We start from the raw sequence: 21,982 nt of genomic DNA, 5'->3' as shown, positions 1-21,982 counted from the left end.
GAAACTACTGAGTGAGTGGCACTAGCTAACTTCCTACTGACACATGGCAACCATCTGCACACAGGCAAATATGGTGGTTCTTGAAAATGATAAACTTCAAGGTACAAAGCAGCCAAATATTAATCTCAACATCAGGTGTAGGCATTGGAGGTAACCTACAAAATGGCATTTCTAGTTGGTTAACTAACCAGGAGGAGACAAAATGTACAGATAGGAGTAGAATGCTCTATGTGGAGCAGGGTCATGAGTGGAGTCTCCCAGGGGCCTGTTATTTTTTTCTGATGTATATTAATGATGGTATAGTTAGTGTAAGAGCCAGTTGCTAGTTATTTAGGTTATGTCAAGTAGATAGAAGTATTTGATAGTTAAATGTTTGGCTATAAAAAATGCATAGCCTAAGAGAGGTTCTTGTAACCCCCACAAACTGAACTGAATTGGTACATTCCGTTTCTTGTCCCTCTGACCATAAATTAGTCTCAAGTTGGTGATCTGCCATTCCTGTAAGTAAGGCATGGAGGGCCTTAACGTGCCCAATAGTATGTAACACAACATGCTCTATTGTATGTGCAGTGCCGTACATACAGAGTGTACTGAAGGTGAAGTAAAGCATCTTTAAGTATAAAAACAACTGAAGTTTAACAAGAAAAGGCTTAGAGAAGAGACTTTTTCCCCATTTATTTTACTTTTTATTCTATGTGTGTAACCACCTTTTTTCTTTATTCTTGTGTTGACGGTTTGCTTTGAATTTTCACTAAACTTTTTAAAATGAACTTTTGGACCAAGCAATTTCTTTTGGCTTGCATTTGACCCAAGCCTGATTCTGCCTTACCCACCAGCCGCTACAGTTAGTAAACTTGTGAACTTCGTGGACGACACTAAAATTGTAGGTATAGCAGACACTGAAATGGCAGTAAGAAGAATTCAAAAAGACCTGGACAACCTTCAGTGCTTGGCGAATACCTGGAAGATGCAGTTTAATGTAGAAATGTGCGAAGTGCTACACATGGGCAAAAGGAACATCAATTATAAACACAAGATGGGAGACACTGTCATAGGGGAAAGCAACCTATGAATAGGATGTAGGGGTTTATGTTGATGCTAACTTTTAATTTACAAAGCAATGCACTAAATTAAAAAGGCAAATAAAATGTTAGGTTACATCATAAAACCTGTTGAATTTAACTCAAGGGTTGTTATGCTAAAACTGTACATTGGGGTTCAGAGGAGAGCTAAACAGGTGAATCCCAGGACTTATGGACAGGTCCAACTGTGACAGGCTCCGAGAATTAAACCTGTTAAGTCCCGAGCATAGGAGACCGAGTGGGCACCTCAGCCAGGTATGTAAAATCCTCAAAGGCACTGATAAAGGAGACCCAGCAAGATTCTTTTGGCTTAAGTAGGAATCCCGCACTCAAGACAGCTTAGCTATTAGCTAAAAACATGAGCCTGATGAAAGGAATGGTCTCCTCTTGTTTGTCAAACATCTTACGTTCTTGTTAGCACATAAACAAGTGAGAAGCAAAAATGCTGGAGCAATGAGGTCATATGGCTTATTAGTGATATACATTTGATTCAGAACATGAGTGTGGAGCATTTGACTGCAGATCAAGAGATCCCTGGTTCCAATGTGGGTGCCTCCTCACCTGTACTTTAGGGGATGTGCATTTATGACTGACGCCAGGAAGCACATCTTTATGCAAAGAGTTGTGGTGTTCTGGAACAAACTGACGAAGTATAGAGTTGAAGAAGAAACCTTGATCACCTTTATGTACAGCCTGGATGAGATATTGGGACAGCTTAGCTATTAGCTAAACAAACAGGCTTGATGGCTTGAAAGGCTCCTCTCGTTTGTCAAATTTATTATGTTTATAATCTGCTGACATAAACTCAGTACAAATATGATGCTCCAAAACAGTTGCTTTTTCTCTGTTTTGTTGTCTGGTTTTGAAAACTCCTTAGAAGTAATGTGGTTTACTTTTGGAATTTCTGAAAGGGAAACCTAAGCCTTACATATCTACGGAACAGTCAAGTCTTACAAGAGTAGACTAAACAGAAACACACGCTTTATTTTACTAAGCTGAATGATAAAAAAAGATGGCAAATACAAATATAATGAAGGTATTTTGCCATCCTACTAACTTTATATTTTACTGAGCATCAGAAAGTAAGTGCATAATAAAGAGGCTTGCTTCTAGGTATCATTTTGTGAATCTGTGTATCTTTATAATAAATATTAAGTTTGGATACAATAAACCACTTCCCAACCAATCCAATTGTAAGTTTAGGTTGCATATTTTGTCTGACACCTTTCAGAATGTACTCCACACCCAAGGTGTCTCAAATGCTTTGGCCGCTCGGGGGTCCTCAAGTCACATATGAACACTTGAAACCAGAGGTGATTTTGGCTTATAAATTTACACATATGGCTAAAAATAGCAACCTAAATGAAATGCATGCTGGGAATGTTAACAGCTGACATGTTACAGGCTTATGAAATTCAGACATCACATAAGATACCTTTTAAATATGAGCACAAGAAATTAAAAATTGCTATTACTTAAAACACCAAGGTTACTTCGCATTTGTAACCTTCATAGTAGGGCGTATGAGCTGCAAGCAGGGGTGGCTTTTCTGCGTTTTGTTGAGCCAGGAATAACGTAACATAAGAATCACAAGAACAAAAAAAAACAAAAAAAAAAAACACATAGGAAATTTTCTTACACAGGATGTTGCTAAAAGTGTTTTAGATCCATGTCAAAAAAGCAGTTACATGCAAAGGAAAACAAATTAACTTTAGACAAGAATATTAATGAATACACAGTGTACAAAAGATAAATACATATTGGACACTTACATAAGAAAGGTATCTAAATAAGGGAATTAGAGCCCTTAAAAATTTAATATAGAATTATTTTATTAAGTTTCTAAGTAACAGTCTTGTCTGATGATAAGGTCAGATGGCCAGGGTGGACGAAAAAAAAAAGAAAAATCTGCAGGGGTTCCAGGCCAAAAGCCCACCCAGCCCATACTTGGCACCTGCTAATAAAAAAGTTACATACTACTGATTGTCGTTGGATTCAGAGCTGTGGAGTCGGTAGATTAATCCTTCGACTCCGACTACTTAGTGTCTGGTACTTCTGACTCTGACTCCGACTCCTCTCTATTTAATATGCTAATGTATTTTCCATGTTGATTAAAGGAAGGCAACATGCACATCATTTAAACACAGAAATACTGGCTAGGAAGCTGACTCTCTACCGTCTTGGCCAGTTTAAACAAAAGACAAGAATCCCGGAACACACACCAGGCCATAGCACACACCTCCGCCTACATCATTACACTTGTTTACACTCAAATAAACTTATTAAAACACATTATATCTGAAATAAAATTAAAACACTTTTTGTAATGTACCATAATCCAGATTACAATATGTGAATGTCAGGCTGTATAATACTTCATCTGAACTTCACACTAGTAGTAATACTACTATGCACTGGACTTTATTCTTACATCAGATTAGTACTTAATTATGACTATTGTTTGTGAAATGGGACATTTGAACTTGCTGTATTTTTTTTTTTCATTACAATTTAAATTTATTAGGAGTCGGAGTCGGTACATTTTTGCTGACTCCAACCTCAGGTACCCAAAATTGTCTCCGACTCTTCGACTCCGACTCCACAGCCCTGGTTGTATCCTCAAACTATCATATAAACAGTTCTACCTTTAATTGCTAAAAATACCTAAGCACTTGTCGTTTTCATATAAAGTACAGGGTGGTCCAGATCTAATTATGCAGATACAGATTGTCTGGATGACTCTGATTTATGCTGGGACGATTCCAGTTTGGCGCGAAGACTATTCTTCATGTCATCAGTTCTCTTCTCGATGGTCTGGCATTTTTCGGGTGATTTTCTATGTAATAAACTTAATAAGTTATAGCGTAATGAAAATTGCATAATTAGATCTGGACCACCCTCCCTATAGGTACAGAAAAGAATCAACAACTTTGAAAATATCCACATTTCATTGCTTTACAGCCTAAAATGAAAACACATCCAAAATATTTCTTTCAGCTTTATTACCTTGATGCAACCAACCTATCACAACCAAGTCAAAGATGCAACAGCAGCTGTTTGGAAAAATAATAAAAAACAAGAATCCCTGATACTGTATTATTAGTAGTAGCAGCTTTTTATTGTCATTTCAACCACATACAGTGAGTACAGTACACTGTAAAAGGAAACAACGTTCCTCCAGGACCACAATGCTACACAGGACTACAGACAAACTACACAATTTAACATAAAGAGCAAGTGTGCAAGCATTGCAGGACATTGCAAAGACAGACAGTGGTACAAATGAAGACAGTGCAGTGCCAACCAGTACACCTTTTTGATATCTAAAGATACAAACAAATTAGCAGGGTGTGCCAAAATGTGATAATATCTTAATATAAGGAATATATTTAATAAATATAAAGACATGATCTACTGGAGTGGGAAGCAGAGTGTAAGCTATCAGTCTAGTCCCTGAGTGTTTAGATGTCTTATGGCTTGAGGGAAGAAACTTACATATTCTGGTAGTGAAGACCTGAATGCTTTGGTAACTTTTTCCAGATGGCAGGACAGTGAATAGTTTATGTGAGGGGTGTGTCGGGTCCAGCACAATGCTGGTGGTCTTGTGGATGCAGCTTGTAGTATACATATCCATAATGGAGGGAAGAGAGATTCCAATGATCTTCTCAGCTGTCCTCACTATGCTCTGCATGGCAGTGCAGTCCCCAAATCAGACAGTGATGCAGCTGCACAGGATGGTCATCGATAGTCCCTCTGTAGAATATGGTGAACATGCGTGATGGGCTTTCCTCAGCCTTTGCAGGAAGTAAAGATGCTGCTGGGCTTTCTTGTCTATAGAGTTGATGTTGAGGCCCTCAGTAGCGCACACACCTCTGCAATAATCCACGGATTCAGATTGGTAACTTTTTAACATCAATCAATGCACTTGTCGATGTAGCTGGTCACAGATGCACTGTACCCCCCAGGTTAGTGCAGTCGCTGTTGGTTGCAGCCTCTCTGAACATTTCCGAGTCACTGTGCTCTAAACAGTCCTGAAGAACTGAGATGGTTCCTGCTTACCAGGTTTTCACCTGCCTTAGAGCCATATTGAATCCCTTGGCAAGCAGGCTGTATGCTGGAATTAGCATAGCAGAGAGGTGGTCTTAATAGCCCAGGTGGTGACGGGCTACATCCAATAACATCAAGAATGTTTGTGTAAACAAGATCCAGTGTGTTCCCTCCTGTCGTTGCAAAGTCCACATACTGATAGAATTTAAGGAACATTGACTTGAGATTTGCATGGTTGAAATCTCCAGCAACAATGAACAGTCCATGTGGATGAGCATTTTGCCATTCACTGATAACACGTAACAGCTCACAGAGCGCTTTCTTAACGTTTGCTCTAGGAAGGGAATGTAAACTCCAACTACAAACACAGTACTAAATTCCCGAGGTAAATAAGGAGGTCTGCAAATAACAGTCACAACCTCTACCAGCAGTGAGCAGTGGCTAGGCACTTGCACAGTTCTTGCACCATTTCGTGCTGATGTAAACATACACGCTGCCGCCACGTGCCTTACCGCACTGAGCAGCATTTCTGTTGGCACAAAACACAGATTGTCTGTCCAGCTGAACTGCGGAATCCGGGATGCTGTCGCAAAGCCACATCTCTGTAACAATACAGATGCAACAGCCTCTAAAGTCATGCTGGGTAGCCTGCCAAAGTCAGATGTAATCCAGTTTATTGCCCAGGGAGCAAACATTTCAGAACAGAACAGATGAAAAAGCCCGCCGGCTATGGCTTCCTAGGAGCCTGGCACAGACTCCTGCTCATTTTCTACGTCCCCGCACACTGCTTTTGTGTGCACCTTCTCTTGTCATTGGTATCAGGCAACACCAAAGACTGAAGGCAAGGTCCTCGCAGCAGTCCGAGTTTACATAACTTCTTCAGAAGATCGTCCTTTCGGATGAATTTTGGACGATTTCTGTACAGCAAAAGAGTATGATGATGGTAGACATGAACACTGGTTGTTCCGATGTCAATTTACTAAAGAAGGTCAAGGTAAGAGACAAAATAGTACAAGACAGCACCATTTTGTGTCCAGAGAGGCCACTGTGAGATACTGATGCACCGCTATCATCCAGGCATTTTTTTGATAAATTTTGATAGATTGATAGAGCATCTCTGCCCCTTCTAAGCAATATTTATAAACTTCATCAGGTGTTACAGCAAGTAGTCTCCTTCTCCATTGTACACCAAGGTAAATGACGTCTATTCGTGATCATTTGTAACCATTGTGATAGGTTTAGCATCAAACCAGCTATTCCTCTAGTATTCCAGTGCTTGGAAGTGCAACTGAAAACAGGCAATTGCTTTCAATCTCAGAGATAGAGTTGTGGACAGACACAAGTCAAAAGATGGCTGCAAAAAGATTTTAAAAACCTTATCAGTCCCTAGGAGCACAGCCAAGCACATAACCAAGAAGTGGAAAGTGTTTGGTATTACTAGGGCCCTCCCCAGATCAGACTATCCCTCCAAACTGAATGGATGAGTGATGAGAAAACTGGTGAGAAAGGCCACCAAGAGGCCAATGGCAACTTTGAAAAAGATACAGAACTTTATACCAAAGAGTGGTCAATGTGTGCATGTAATATCAATATCAGAAACTTGTATGGGAGGGTTGCAATAAAAAAGGCCACTTCTCAAGAAATGCCACATCAAGTCTTAATTGGTCTTGTCAAGATGTACCTTGACAATTCTGAGGCGAAGTGAACACTATTACAGTAAAAATTGAACAAATGGGCCCCAAAACCAGATGATACACCTGGTTGAAAGCTAATGCAGGTCACCTTCCAAAACACACCATACCTGCAGTAAAGCATGGAGCTGCTAGCATCCCGTTGTATGGGGTGTCTTTCTGCAGCAGAGACTGGGGCAGTTGTCGGGGTAGAAGAAAAATGGATGGGGCAAACATTACATCAAATTCTTGAGGAAAACCTGCTGTCCTCTACCAGAAAGCTAAAGATGGGAAGAAGGATCACCTTTCAACATGACAATGACCCAAAGCACAAAGCAAAATTAGACTAGAGAGTGGCTAAAGGAGGAAAAAAAAGTGAATGTTCTTATAGGGCCTAGTCAGAGCCCAGACTAAAACCCTATTTAAAATCGTTAGAATAATCTGATGTTTGCAGTCCGCCAACAGTCACCATCTGCTTTGACTGAGCTTGAATGGTTCTGTACAGATGGGTGGGTAAATAATGCTCAGTCTAGATGTGAAAAGTTGGCACAGAAGTATCCCAACATACTCAAGGCTGAGATTAAAGCAAAAGGTGGCTCCACAAAGTACTAACACAGGGTTAGTGATCCTTTATCAATTTAAACTTCATCGGTATCTATTAATTATTATTTTTCAGAACCGTTCCTTATGTATCTTTGACATGGATGAGAATGGTTGCATTGAGTAAACAGAGATGGGAAAAAATGGTTTGTTTTCATTTTAGGCTGTAAAGCAGGGGTGCCCAATGCGTCGATCGCGATCGACTGGTAGATCACAAAGGTAGTGCAGGTAGATCGCGTTGTATTAAAAAAAAAAAACAGTTTTTAAACATTAGTCAAAATATATTCTCCCTATGACATCTGCCACTTGATTGACATACAGGGCGGCCACTCTGAGATCTCTTTTCTTCTAACACACTGGTCATCATGCAGGCACGATCAAACGCACGAGCTTCTGCAAAACTCCGGCAGTGATCTAGTTAGCCTTCCAATTTATATCGACTAAAGAAGGGATTTAAAAAAAAAAAAAATTGTTTCAGGAGAGTATGGGCTGGATGTGGAATTGGTAGAGGATTTTTTTTTCCTCACAATGTCACAATCGAAGTGCATTTGTCTGATGTCCGAGGTTCGATCCCCGATGAGGAATGCAGTGGAGTGTATACGCCTAATGAGCCCAAAATAGGGCGAAACACATGTCGCGTACTCTTTGCATTATTTGACAGTTAACTATGTAACATTCTATGATCTGCTTCTCGCAACTGAGAGGGAACCCGTGGCGGATGGCTGCCGACTTGCAGACCAACCACACGTGTTACCTGGTAGGTAACCCCCCATACAATCAGATTGTGATTCAGACTTCGAATGCTATATATATATATATATATATATATATATATATATATATATATATATATATATATACTGTATATATAGTATACTAGCAAAATACCAGCTCAGCGGAGAAGTAGTGTGTTAAAGAAGCAATGAAAAGAAAAGGAAACATTTTCAAAATAACGTAACCTGATTGTCAATGTAATTGTTTTGTCACTGTTGTGAGTGATGAGTGTTGTTGTCATATATATATATATATATATATATCTACATATATACAGATACATACATACACACACATATATACACACAAATACATATATATATATATATATATATATATATATATATATATATATACATACATACATACACACACACATATATAAACATATATATATATATACACATATACATACATATCTACATATATACACACACAGCTATTTCGTATCAGTGCAATACGCTGTTTGTTAAAACGGTTGACTCCGCTCTTACGTGCAATAACAAATCAAATCATTCAGTTGTCTTTTCATGTCATTTTAGAGCTGGACGCCTGGCATCTTTTTTTGGCCACAAGTTCGTTTCTGTTTGGTGTGAGGTTCTGTGTTGTGGAGATTCTCAGGATGGATTGCAGGTGCTCATCAGTGAGGCGACTCCTGTGTGCTGTTTTGTTAGTCTTTATCACTGAGAAGAGCTTCTCACACAGATATGTGCTACCAAACATGCACAAGGTTCGAGCCGCATGTAGACGGACTTTTTTTGTTCTTCAAAGTCACCAAAGCGCCGTGCAAACTCAGTGCGCAATAACTATAGCTTCGCAATAACTTGCAGCATCATAAGGTAGACTTGATTAATGCGGTAAGTGTTCGGCAAGGCAGCTGAAGCGCTGCATTATGGGATCTGTAGTTTATTGTGTTACCAGCGCTTCATATACCGGGCCATTAATAACAATAATACAGTATATAAAATGATCTCGGGGCGGATATAATTACACGCGGGCGGATGTGGCCCGCGCCCTTGAGTTTGACACATATGGACTAAATAGAACTTGAAAAGATATATTTTTTCAAATGTGATCGCAATTCAGATAGAGTTGACGCAGCACTACAGCCTGCATGCCTCAATGAGTCATCCTCCCTCGCTCTTACTTTTTTACCGTTCATCTAATGAATACACTGAGTATGGCTTTACCAAAACAATCATTGATGGCGAATAAAGTATCCATTATTCGAGTATGTATACATATATATATATATATACCCGCGTATCGCAGCGGAGAAGTAGTGTGTTAAAAAAGCTAGAAAAAGAAAAGGGAACATTTTAAAAATAACGTAACATGACTGTCAATATACAGTATTTGTTTTGTGAGTGTTACTGAGTGTTGCTGTCATCAAGGATTTGATTATCATTATTTCTTTCAATCAGGTTCGTATTTGTAGGATGTGTTGTGTTCAAGTTACATTCCGTGTTTGTCAATCGTTGTAAAGATGACAGGTTTCATTCATCGATTCGTTTCTTACTGCATCAATAAACAGCTCGTCTTCTTCTTTATCTGAGACCTGACACACTGCATGCACGGGTTTTTTTTACACTGTCTTCCTTTAGCGGGACATTGACTTTTTCCACCGTGTGCTTTGTTTCCGCAGTAGTTGGATTTATGAATATGCTTATCAGGCGCTTCATATTTTTGCTGCCTTTTCAATTGTGTAATTCGGTTTTGTTCAGCGCTTTTGGAACTGTTGCTTTTATCTGTGCACTGCGTCAGTTCACGTGAGCCGCTCGGTGTACATGCATCGAAGGTTCCCAGCTGTGCTGGTGCCATCTCGTGCTATGTCCATAGCTGTATTTAATGTTACCTTAGTCCTGGCACTTAAAACTTTCTCTCGCAGTTTCGCTGAGTTTGTGTCAAACACCACCCTGACCATCTCATCTTCCTCTCCATAAGCACAGTCCTTCACCCGTGAATATTTAGTGGCAGTTTGCTATTGGATTGCCGCTGACGGACGGCCTTAATGGGCAGGCACTAAATTACAAACGCCAGCGGCAGCCTGTCTATGAACTTAATTTAAAGTGTAGGTTTACATCGTGCTTTGTTTCCGAAGTTGCAGAACTCATCAATATGGTTGTATTTGTTTCGCTGCCTTCTCAATTATATAATGCATGTTTTCTTCAGCGCTTTTTTGAGGTCTTCCTGGTTTTCTATGTACTGCGTGATTACGTGGGAGGCGTGATGATGTCACACGAAACTCCGCCCCCACGGCGTTGAAGCTCATCTCCATTACAGTAAATGGAGAAAAACTGCTTCCAGTTATGACCATTACGCGTAGAATTTCGATATAAAACCTGCCCAACTTTTGTAAGGAAGCTGTAAGGAATGAACCTGCCAAATTTCAGCCTTCCACCCACACGGGAAGTTGGAGAATTAGTGATGAGTCAGTGAGTGAGTCAGTGAGTGAGTCAGTGAGTGAGGGCTTTGCCTTTTATTAGTATAGATACATCATTTTTAATGTAGGTAGATCGTTTCGACCTGGTCATTTTAAAAGTAGCTCGCAAGCCAAAAAAGTGTGGGCACTCCTGTTTTAAAGCAACAAAATGTGAATAATTTCAAAGGGGGAGGGGGGGGGGCGCTTTTCTATACCCACTGTATATATGGATGAAAAAGCATAAACAAAACTGTTTTGTTTTTTTTTGTTTTTTTAAATTGAAGACTGGCCTGCATCCTTTTTTTATTAAAAAAAATGCTACTTTGGGCATAACATGGTTGGTTCCATTTCACATGATTATTGGGTGGGTTTAAACAGAAAGATGCTCACATATAGACATCATTCCTTTCTGAACATTTTTGTCTGTACAGATGTTTAAAAAAAATAATAATAAAAAAAGCACACAAACCCATGCATATTTCACTTCACACTCATCTGATAAGGCATCTTCCATTTGCAAAAATGAAGCTCCTCTTTCACTGCAGGGCACAAGTCTCCGGTTGACACACCTGACAGAGCAGTAGACGACTGGGAAACAAATAAACATGCATCCTCCCCACCGGGGACTCTCAGCAGGCTCAGCATGAATCGATCTTATCATAATGGCCCTTCTTACTCAGCCGCTCAGTACACAATCTAATGCTGTGGGCTGTTAACAGAGTTGACAGTCGGCCTAGGTAAGCATAGATGCAAAATGACTGCCGTTAAGTGAATATGGTTCAACGGCCATGGAACTAAGCAGGAACTGAAGGGGCTGTGGGCATGTTCATAAGGTGGCAGAAGGTTTGTTACAGTGCGGGATACCTGCCGAATCACAGTAGCTAACAACTGTACTCAAGTGCTGTGTGCACAGGTGGGTTTTCAAGATGGTGTAGTTGTTCCAAAGGCAGGAGACTTTTTTCCCCCTCCAAAAATAAAAAAATAAAAAAAATCAGAAGGACGTGTAAAAATGGGACATAAATTCTATATCCATTGCACAGGTTTTCTTCAACGTGGGACTGCTTTAATTTGAGGTGTGGCACAACCATTGCATCACTTGCATCGAAACCTGCAATTATTAGATTTGGCTAGGTTCAAACATAAAATAACATTTTCAAACCTGTTTCATCCAAATCATGGTTATGAGAGTCACGGCCCATCCCAAAATAATGAGGTATAAGACAGGAAGGAGCCTTGGACAAGAAGGTCACCATTGCATTGCACACTAGCAATCAAGCGCACACACACACAAGGCCAATTAAGACCTGCCATTTTAACATATCCTGCACATCTTTAGAAATAGGAGGAGAAAATCTGAATAGCATATAAATAAAAGGGGAAAATGGGGAGTAAAAACAATCATCAGGCACAGAGTTCAAACCCAGAATGCTGTGAGGCAACAATACTAACCAGAGTGCTACTGTGCTGCCCGCATCAAGACAGAACCCTAAATTTATGCCAATACAGTATCACTGAGAGTTTTCGCGTTTGTTTTTTTTTTTTTTTTAAAGTGGCCAGGAGGTGAACTGGTTGGCTGGTATGAAATGGGCCCGAATCTCCCTTAGTAGACCACCTGGACGCACTGCCTACTGGACAAAGACTGGAGTGGAGGATAACTGCTGTCTGTCTGCTCCACAAGGCTTATTCTCACCGGAAAAAAGCTGGCAGCTCAGTGAAGATTCTGTTTTTTTAGATTTCTCCACAGTCTTCAATACCATCTAGCCATCCCTGTTTAAGGGGTAAACTCAGAGAGATACACAGGAAGATGAGCATATGGCATTTCCACATAATGGACTACCTGTCAGGCAGACCGCAGTCTGTGAGGCTCAAAGACTGTGTTTCTGATACGGATGTAAGCAACACTGGACCTACACAATGACAGTCCCGTCTTCTTTTCTCTTCACTCCATACACCTCAGACTATAAATATAACAGCAGGTCATGTCACTTGCAGAAATTCCCAGATGATGCTGCATGTATGGGGGTGTAATGATAACAGAGATGAGACAGAGTTTAGGAGTCAGGTGCAGAACTTTGCTTCTTGGTGCAAAGAGAACCGTCTGCAATTTAACATCATCAAAACCAAGGAATTGGCGAGTGTCTTTCACCACACCAAAGAGCCTCTATGTCCTGTCACTATTCAGGGAGTGGATGTAGATAGAAGTGGTCCACATTAATGACAGGTTGCACTGGTCTCGGAACACAAAGGAACTAAAGATGAACTCTTTTCCGTAAGAAACTGCGTTCCTTTAATGTGGGAAGTGACATCCTTCACATCCTTTTCAACTCTATGATGTCCGGTGTGGTGTACTGGACTGGTAACATCACTTCAAGAGAGGCCTACTGGATCAACATGCTAAATTAATGGGCAGACTTGGTTATGGAACACACTCTAGACCTCTGGAGGTAGTAGTGGAGGAGAGAGTTAAAATAAAACTGAGTGCCATTATGAACAATGCTGCATATCTTCTCTGCGACAAACTAACACGGATGACCTTCAGCCAATGAATCAATCGGTAGAAATGTGTCAAGAAACGCTACTGGGCCTCCTTTATATTAACACCAATATGCCTGTATAGGGCCTCACTAGGACAGAAATTTTCTTTCTTTTTACATATTCTGGTGTGTTTTCAGGCCATAGTGTGTATACATATTTATTTATCTACCTATTTATGTACGTGTGTATTTATTATATTTATTTATTTATTTAAAGAGCTTCTGTAAGAAGCCAAAGCCAACGCCAGCCCCCCTGGGAACAAATAAAGTTCTATCTATCTATCTTAAAAACTCAACAACAAGACTTCAGCACAGCCGAAATACAAGAAATGCTGACAGTCCAGTAACACTTTGGAACTGAATGTTGTGACACTAAAAGCACACCTTTTAAATGCCATTAAAGATGTTCATCATTAGCTCTCAAGCTGCAAGGCCATTCTCTGTCAAAAATATACTGCTGTAAATATCCAAACACACAAGTTTGGAGTTTTTAAGTTACAACACTGATTTTAGGAAATGTACATATTAGAATGTCAAACTGTTAATTACATTATTTTATATTCAAACCATCAGCAACAAAACCAACGTGACATATCAATAAATAATAATGATGAAGAAAAATAGTAAATAGGACAATATATTTTTTATTCTGATCAAGTCCATTATTCCTAAATTTTGATCCTCATAGCCCAGTATAAGCTGCTGGTTTTAGCGTTAATCATTTTTAAAATCAGATGAAAACGTCTGCATTTTAATGAGCTGCTGCAATTACACGCCTGGTGTCTGCCATCTGAATGTTAAACCAGAAACATCAAACTGCATGTCTGACCATTTTTCTAACCCACTTAATCCAGCTCTGTTTTCACAGAGGGTGGTGTGAAGTCAAACGCAGCAACAATCTGCATGAGGCAATAACCAACCCTAGACAAAGTGCCAGTTCACCATAGGGCACATCCACCCACACGGTCAACCTATAGTAACCGATTTAACTCGCCTCATGTCTTTGAGATGTGGTAGGAAAAAAAAAAAATCAGAGGACTTGGAGAGGAACCCACAGAAGAAACTGAGACAAAGCGATAGCCCCCAAAGACAGAGACCAGGGCAGGATTCAAAGCCAAACCCTTGGTGTGTTGAGGCAGCAGCACTATATAGGCAACATAAGGAAGAACAGTTGTCATCGATGGATTCATTTCATGGCCCAGAAAATTCCAACCTCACAAAAAAGCTTCAGTTCAACATGGAAAAAAAGAGAAAACTGTGATATCTTATCACATCGAACAGTCAGCAATCGCCATCTTACTTAAATTTTATGCCAGCTCAGCCAGTAGCTAGTCTGAATCTGTTGGGCTGAATAGCCTGTTTAAGTCAAAATCTTTCTACTATGTACTGTGACAGGAGGCCAGACCCAGCTGGGATGTCTGGAAGGACCGGGAGGCAGCCTATACGTCCCCCGGGCCACAAGGGAGCAACCGCCCTGGATATGGAGGGGACCACGGGGACCGAGCCAGGTGGCTCAAACCTATAGGGGCCTGTGGCCTCCGCCAGGGGGCGCCCTGAGCATTGTAGAGCCTGGGAAACCTGCACTTCTACCACACCTGTGCAGGTGGAGGAAGAACCTTCCAGGGACGCCCAGAGTGCTTCCGGGTGCTAGTGTGCCACTTCTGCCACACCAGGAAGTGCCGCCGGAAGGTCACCAGCAAGCACCTGGAGCACATCCGGGTGAATATAAAAGGGGCCGCCTTCCTACAGTCAGGAGCTGGAGCAGGATGAAGCTCCAGTGACAGGAGGAAGAAAGGCAGCCCACAGACATTGGGAGAGGCCCATGTTGGGAGTGATTGGTGCGGGAGCACCATGTGTTGTGTGGGACTGTTAGATTTAATAACCGTGTGTTTTATAAAGGTGCTGGTGTCTGTCTGATGGTGTTCGGACCAGCTCTCACAGTACATATATTTGATGCAAGACAGAAACCTTGAGGTAAGAAAGACGGCTTTTCAAAGTAAGGTTGTCATATTCACTGATTAGAGTGCTGGACAGCCCCAAACATTTCACCCAATGCATATGACAATAACTACCCTATAAAGATAACCATGTATGGTTCCAAACCTTGCCTAATTCAAGTCAGGGTCATTGCAGACCAGAGTTTATCCCAGCAGCACTAGCCACAATGTAAGAAACAAGCATGGGCTGGGTGCCAGTCCATCACGGGGTACACACACACAAACAACAACAACTCACACCAAGGCCAATTTAGACTTGCTACATTACATCACTCGCACGGCAAAAAGTGGGGCCCAGAGAAATGCCTAAGTCATACAGGACTAATGTAGTAGGATTCTCATTTAGGCCTCGGTGCTGCACAGCACACCACTATGCTGTCATCCATACTCTGTGTGCTTTCATTTCTTATTGCACCTAAAATCTGGAATGGCTTGCCAATAGGAATTTGCCAGGCAAACATGGTGGAGCACTTTAAAAAAAAAAACTGCTGAAAACACATTACTTTAACATGGCTTTCTCATCGCTTCATCTTAGTTTAATCCTGATGCTCTGTATATTCAATTAAATATCATTATTATTCATAGTATTCATATTCAAAACCCGTAGTAACCCCTACTTTCTCTTCTGTTCTTTTTCCGGTTTTCTGGGGTGGCGACCTGCACCACCACCACCTAATCAAAGCACCGTGATGTCCCTACATTGATGGATTAAAGGCGAGAAGTCCACATGCCCGTCATCATCATCAAGTTCTTCCATGTGAACCCTGAATACAATAAGGACTGATTGAGGTCATTTTTGTTAGGTAGAATGCCTAGAGGGGACTGGGCGGTCTCGTGGCCTGGAACCCCTGCAGATTTTATTTTTTTTTCTCCAGCCATCTGGAGTTTTTTTGTTTGTTTGTTTTTTCTGTCCTCTCCGGCCATCGGACCTTACTTTTATTCTATGTTAATTAGTGCTCCCTTATTTTAATTCTTATTTGTCTTGTTTCACTTTCTTCATTATGTAAAGCACTTTGAGCTGTATTATTTGTACGAAAATGTGCTATAGAAATAAATGTTGTTGTTAAGAACTGGAGGAAAAATGAATGTGCAATTTCTTACACAAGAGTACATCAATGTAGCAACCAGTTTTCCGTGATCCTATACTTGAAAAAGAGGGTTGATAAGGTGGAAAGATGAAATAGGTTCACTGATCTCACCTTTTTGCAGACTGTTCACTTTCTTTGATGTACTATCCAAGAAATAGTCGTTCTTTCTGATGAAGATGCAAAAGCAAATCTGAAAACCTTATAGAAAATGTTTAGCCACCGAAGTCTGCAAGTTCATCGGGGAGATATGAGAACAATCTAGAGGAGACCGGGCCATTCGGCCCAACAAAGTTTGCCAGTCCCATCCACTTAATTTCTTCTAAAAGGACATCAAGTCGAGTTTACCTGGTAGCTTATTCCGTGTGTCTGTGGTTCTGTGTGTAAAGAAAAAAACTTCCTAATGTCTCTGGAAAATTTACCCTTAACAAGTTTCCAACTGTTCTTGATGAACTCCATTTAAAATAATGGCCTTGATCCACTGGACTAATTCCCTTTATAATTTTGAACACTTCAATCAGGTCTCTTCTTTTGCTTAAACTGAAAAGCTTTAGCTCTTTTAATCTGTCTTCATAATTCATCAACTGCAGCCCTGGACTCAGCCTCATCGCTCTTCTCTTGACTTTTTCTAGCACTGCTTTGTCCTTTTTTGTAGTCTGGAGACCAAAACTGTACCCAGTGCTCCAGGCGAGTCCTCACCAGTGCTTTTTAAAGCTTGAGCAGAACCTCCTTGGACTTGTACTGCACACATCAGGGTGCTACCTGACATTCTGTTAGCATTCTTAATGGCTTCTGAACACTGTCTGGCAATTGATAATGTCAAGTCCACTACGACTCCTAAATCAACCTCATAAGGTGGACTTTTAATCTTCAGACCTCCCATTGTGTATTCAAACCACACATTTTTACTTCCTATGTGTAATACTTTACATTTACTTATATTACATTTCATCTGCCACAAATCTGCTCAAGCCCTTATGCTGTCCAAGCCCCTCTGTAATTATTCAACAGATTAAAGAATCTCCTGCCAATCCTCCTAGCATGGTATCATTTGCAAACTTAACCAACTTTCTACCTATATTCCTATCCAAATAATTTATATATATTAAAATAATAGCAGCGGCCCCAGCACTGACCCTGCTGGACACCACTGTTAACAATTCTGATGAGGTTCCTCACACCATCACCCTCTGCTTCCTGTGCCTGAGCCAATTCTGCCCCCATCTACACACAATACCCTTAACTCCCACTTCTTTTAGTTTCAGTTCGAGGGTCAGTGCTGAGGTGATGCTCACACTGTTTTATCTATTCATATTCTCAGAATGCGATAGACAGACAGATAGAACTGTATTTGTCCCCAGGGAGGAATCTTGCATTTCTGCTAAAATGCTATTATTTCTTACTTCTGGTAAACCCAGCATAACAGATATCACAGGAAAGGCTGATTCCCACAATACAATGCATTTGAAGATTCACCTCTCCTCCTCATTCATTGGTCAAGAATCCTGCCTTCAACGTGGAATATGCAACACAACTGTTTCACATTGTTTGCCATTGCACAGGATTGGTAACCATTTGGTCCCATTCTATTTGAACCTGTTAGGTTTTTTTTTCCTTCTACAAAAACATGAAATTCTTTTTTCAGCCACCACTACAAACTATGTGAATAAAACACAAAAAAATATCACTTTTGAGAGGAGTATTCCTTTAATTCCCACAGGTGTCTTTGAGTATGTGATTCACCTAAACTGAAAGAATTCTGCTGGACCTATTTCATTAATGCATCTAAGGATTTTGAAGACCAGGATTAGCTCTCCATGCAGTCTTCTCTGCTCCATTCTCTGGGTCTGCCTGAGTAGGACATGTTAAAAGAGGACAACCAAATCAACAAGGTAATTAAAAGGGCAAGCTCAGTTAAGAGTGTGAAGGTCCACACTCTGGACCTCCTGGTGGTAGCAGCAAAGGAGAGACTTAAAACTGAGTACCATTATGAACAATACTGCCTATCTCTAACACAATAACACTGAGGACTTTCAGCCAAAGAATAAACCAGCAGGTGTGTGCCAAGAAACACTACTGGGGCTCCTTTATACCAACGGCAGTACGTGGGCATAATGCCTCACGGTGACAGCCAAAACCCAGAACTTTTCTTTCTTTATAGTCATTCTGGTGTGTGCTCAGATCTAAGTGTGTGTATATATATATATATATATATATATATATATATATATATATATATATTCCTAGCATCCATAGTCTGAGTCTCGATCTGACTGTATGGGTGGTTACCTACCAGGTAACACATGTGGTTGGCCCGCCAGTCGGCAAACATCCACCACGGGCCCTCTTAGTTGCGAGAAGCAGATCATAGAATGTTACATAGTTTACTGTCAAATAATGCAAAGAGTACGCAACATGTGTTTCGCCCTTATTTGGATCGAGACTCAGACTACAGATGCTATAAATGTAATTACTCCGATCTCCATGCTGTCAAATAAACGAACCACACACCGTGGCGCAGCGTAAAGGGACTTTGTCTCTGATGCTGATGTCCGAGGTTCGATTCCCGCGAGGGGTGCACTGGAGTGTGTACACCAGATGAACCCAAATAAGGGCAAAACACATGTCACATACTCTTTGCATTATCTGACAGTAAACTATGTAACATATATATATATATATATATATATATATATATATATATATAATAAACATGCATACACACACTTATTTATTTATGTGTTTATTTAAAGACCTTCTGAAAAAGCTATATTTCTTCTTGGGGAAAAACAAGGTTCAACCTGTCTATCTATGTCCTGGGATGCACCAGCTTCAAGTGTTGCTCTGTTCTTCTTGTAGTGTGGTCACCAGAAATCCACACAATTCTCCAGATGTAGTCTCACTAGTGCATTACATAGTCAAAGCATGTTTCTTGATTTATATTGAACAGTTTTTTTTAATAATATAATCTAACACTTTATTTGTCCCATTAACAGCATCTGGACATTACTTGATGAAAATGGTGTGTCCTCATAAACCCTTAAATCTTTTTTCCAGAGGTTGCTCCCTGTTGCTCAGTGTTGCCCATCTTCTATCTACATTAAACTGTATTTTTCAAGTGTTTGCCCAGTTCTGAAGCTTGTCCGGGTATTTCTGAAACCTCCTCACTGTCTGCTATTCCCCAAATGTTGGTGTCATTTGCGAGCATCGAGTGTTGAAATTTGACAACTGATTAAAGGTGGGCAATAAACTGATTCATCTACCAGGGGTAAACTAAACAGCCCCCTATATTCTATACACATTTGCAGCATTTAATGTCAGAGACCTGTGTATTACTCCAAAGAAGGCACTAACGGTATACGTCTTCTCCTCTTTCTTAACGTTTGATTTTGTTAGTTGAAAAGATTTCAAATATGAACAGCGCTATGCAAATTATTCTGCTCGACTGCGACATACAGTTAATGCTGTCTGGTAACACATTTTACAGTTAAATGTACGCACACATTAACAGATGGAGATGAAACAGAAAAAGAGCAGAACATTAGGCAAAACGGCCTTTACCGGAATGCAAATTAGCGCTGAGTGACAACCCTGGCCACATGCGCTCGCGAAAGGCGTGCTCCCTCTTTTACAGATTGATCTCTTGATCACATGGTCGATTTTGAGCAAATCGACAGGTGATTTGGGATTGCAGTTCTCTTCTGGATTAGCCAGGACTGACAGACCCCGTCGGGGCTATTTAAGATCACAGACAGACAGCGACGGGGAGGAGACGGAGATGCCTGTCCGCGCCGCCCTGCCAGTCACCCCCGAAGCGGCCAGCGGGGCGCGCCTCCTCGGACAACTGCATCACGTACTCACCGTATGGTTCACTCCCCACATCAAGACGCTGAGGATGGGCTCGCTGGCTCGGAATAATTTCACTTTCTGTCCAATGAAGTGCTTCTTTTTTGTCTTGGTTTTGCTTGCGCTCACCGGTGCAGTGTTTGTGCAGTTTGACGACATTTTTTTAAGTCAAACAAATTCTAATATCAAAATCTTGTGTCGTCTTTCCACGCCAACAGCAGCCGAAGGGAGCTATCTGCTTGTGCCGGGGGTCTTTCCGTCCTATTAGCGGTTTTACATGGTGCGCACCCTCCTTCTCTTCCTCCACCTCCTCCTCCTCACCCTCACCCTGCTTCCAGTCTGAGGTGCCGTGGCAGCTCTGCTCAGAAGGGGACGAAACACAGCATTCCAGACGCTCGTTTCCTGCAGAATAAACAGAAATCCACGTCGGAAAAAAAGGCAGCGCGTAGTTGTCTTCTTCTTCCTTCGCCGCCTCCTTGTTCTTGTCTTTCGTCACCGTGAACACCACTACCAATATTACAAAAGGACGCGAGGACCACCTTTTCAACGGTTTCGTCTTATTCCTCTGATTCCATGGCGGTCCGCCTCGGAGCGCCAGTCAATTCGCCGCGGCCTCGGGGTCTCCAAGATGGCGGTGGGAAAAGCTTCGGCTCGAGCGCCCCCTTACGCGACGGCGGCTCGAGTACGACACAGCGCGTGAGCGAACGCGCGCGTGCCCGTGTGCTGTTGGCAGAGGCGGCCGCTCAACAGGCTGGCGCAGTCTGTCAGTTCAGTTCGGGCTGCTTTTGCAAAAATTGGCGGATAAGTCGAGGTCCATTGAGTTTGAAGTGTCATAAACAAACAATCGAGGGTCCGTCTGTAAAGGGGAGCAACGTTCAAGTCACCTGGATGCTCACCAAAATTCAATAGGTGGATCATTGAGAGACGGTCTCTGGGTGGCTGGAATCTGTGCTTCTCGGTCCCTCTCTGAAAATATTTGAATTTCGTACATTTGGTCTAAAGCAATCGTAACTAAATTTAGTGACCCGGAGTTAAACGATGTTAACAAAATCTTCACACTGTGCCTGCATCATTCAGCAATCTACTTTTCCCACTTCTGTGTTGGGTCAATGTGCTTGATCCACCTTCTCCATATGGCTCGGTCCTGCACCTCCCTCCCACCCAATCCAACCCTTTTCCTTCAGATTTTCTTTTACTTTACCCACTCACCTCTTCTTCAGCCTCCATTGCTTTCTCTTCCCCATTCCCATGTATTCATTGTCACTCCTCATCACATGTCCATACTACTTCGACCTACTTTCCTGTACCTTCTTGGATATCTCTCCCACTTTTGTTGTACTTCTACTTGTCTCATTTCTTATTCTGTCCTTGTTTGTTTCCACACCCATCCATCTCCTTCTCCTGTACACCCTTTATTGCTCTTGTCCCAGTTCCATATGTCATTGCTGGACTTATGACTGTCTAAAAAAAACCTTACCTTTAACCTTTACTTTTATTCTTTGATCACAGGATACTCCTGATACCTTCTTCCAATTGTTCCATACACATTGCACTCTGTATGTTATCTCTGCATCTATGTATTCTGATCCTAGATATTTAAACATCTCCACTGTTTTCAGTAGCTCTCCATGCAGATAAATTTATGAATCCTGATCATCTTTCAACCTCAGATATCCTCTCTTCTTCCTGCATATCTTCACTCCTCTGTCTTCCAAAGCCCTTCCCCATTCTTCCCACTTAGTCTCCACTTCCTCCTTTCTGGTGTTATCCAACACAATGTTCTCAGCAAAAAAAAAAAAAATGCACCAGGAGAATTGATCTTTCATCTTAAGTGTCAACACACCCATAACCAGATCAAAGAGGTAAGACTTTAAGGAGATCCCTGGTACTGGATGTCTTTCCTGATAATAAACCTCTACACTTAG

The 21,982-nt window shown here is 41.2% G+C and overlaps 1 protein-coding gene across 1 annotated transcript in view; it reads right to left on the bottom strand.

Annotated features, from left to right (window-relative positions):
- LOC120517367 (phosphatidylinositol 5-phosphate 4-kinase type-2 beta) overlaps nucleotides 1–20,700 on the bottom strand; it is a 62,188-nt gene extending 41,488 nt beyond the window's left edge. The window contains exon 1 of the mRNA XM_039739635.1: nucleotides 20,073–20,700. Coding sequence (XP_039595569.1) covers nucleotides 20,073–20,216 — 144 coding nt within the window. The 5' untranslated portion in view covers nucleotides 20,217–20,700. The remainder of the gene's footprint in view (nucleotides 1–20,072) is intronic.
- Nucleotides 20,701–21,982: the final 1,282 nt, after the last annotated feature.

The sequence above is a fragment of the Polypterus senegalus genome, chromosome 17 (genome assembly GCF_016835505.1).
Source record: "Polypterus senegalus isolate Bchr_013 chromosome 17, ASM1683550v1, whole genome shotgun sequence".
Taxonomy (NCBI): domain Eukaryota; kingdom Metazoa; phylum Chordata; class Cladistia; order Polypteriformes; family Polypteridae; genus Polypterus; species Polypterus senegalus.
Note: the sequence above shows the minus strand (reverse complement) of the source record. Positions and strands in the feature narration are given on the sequence as shown.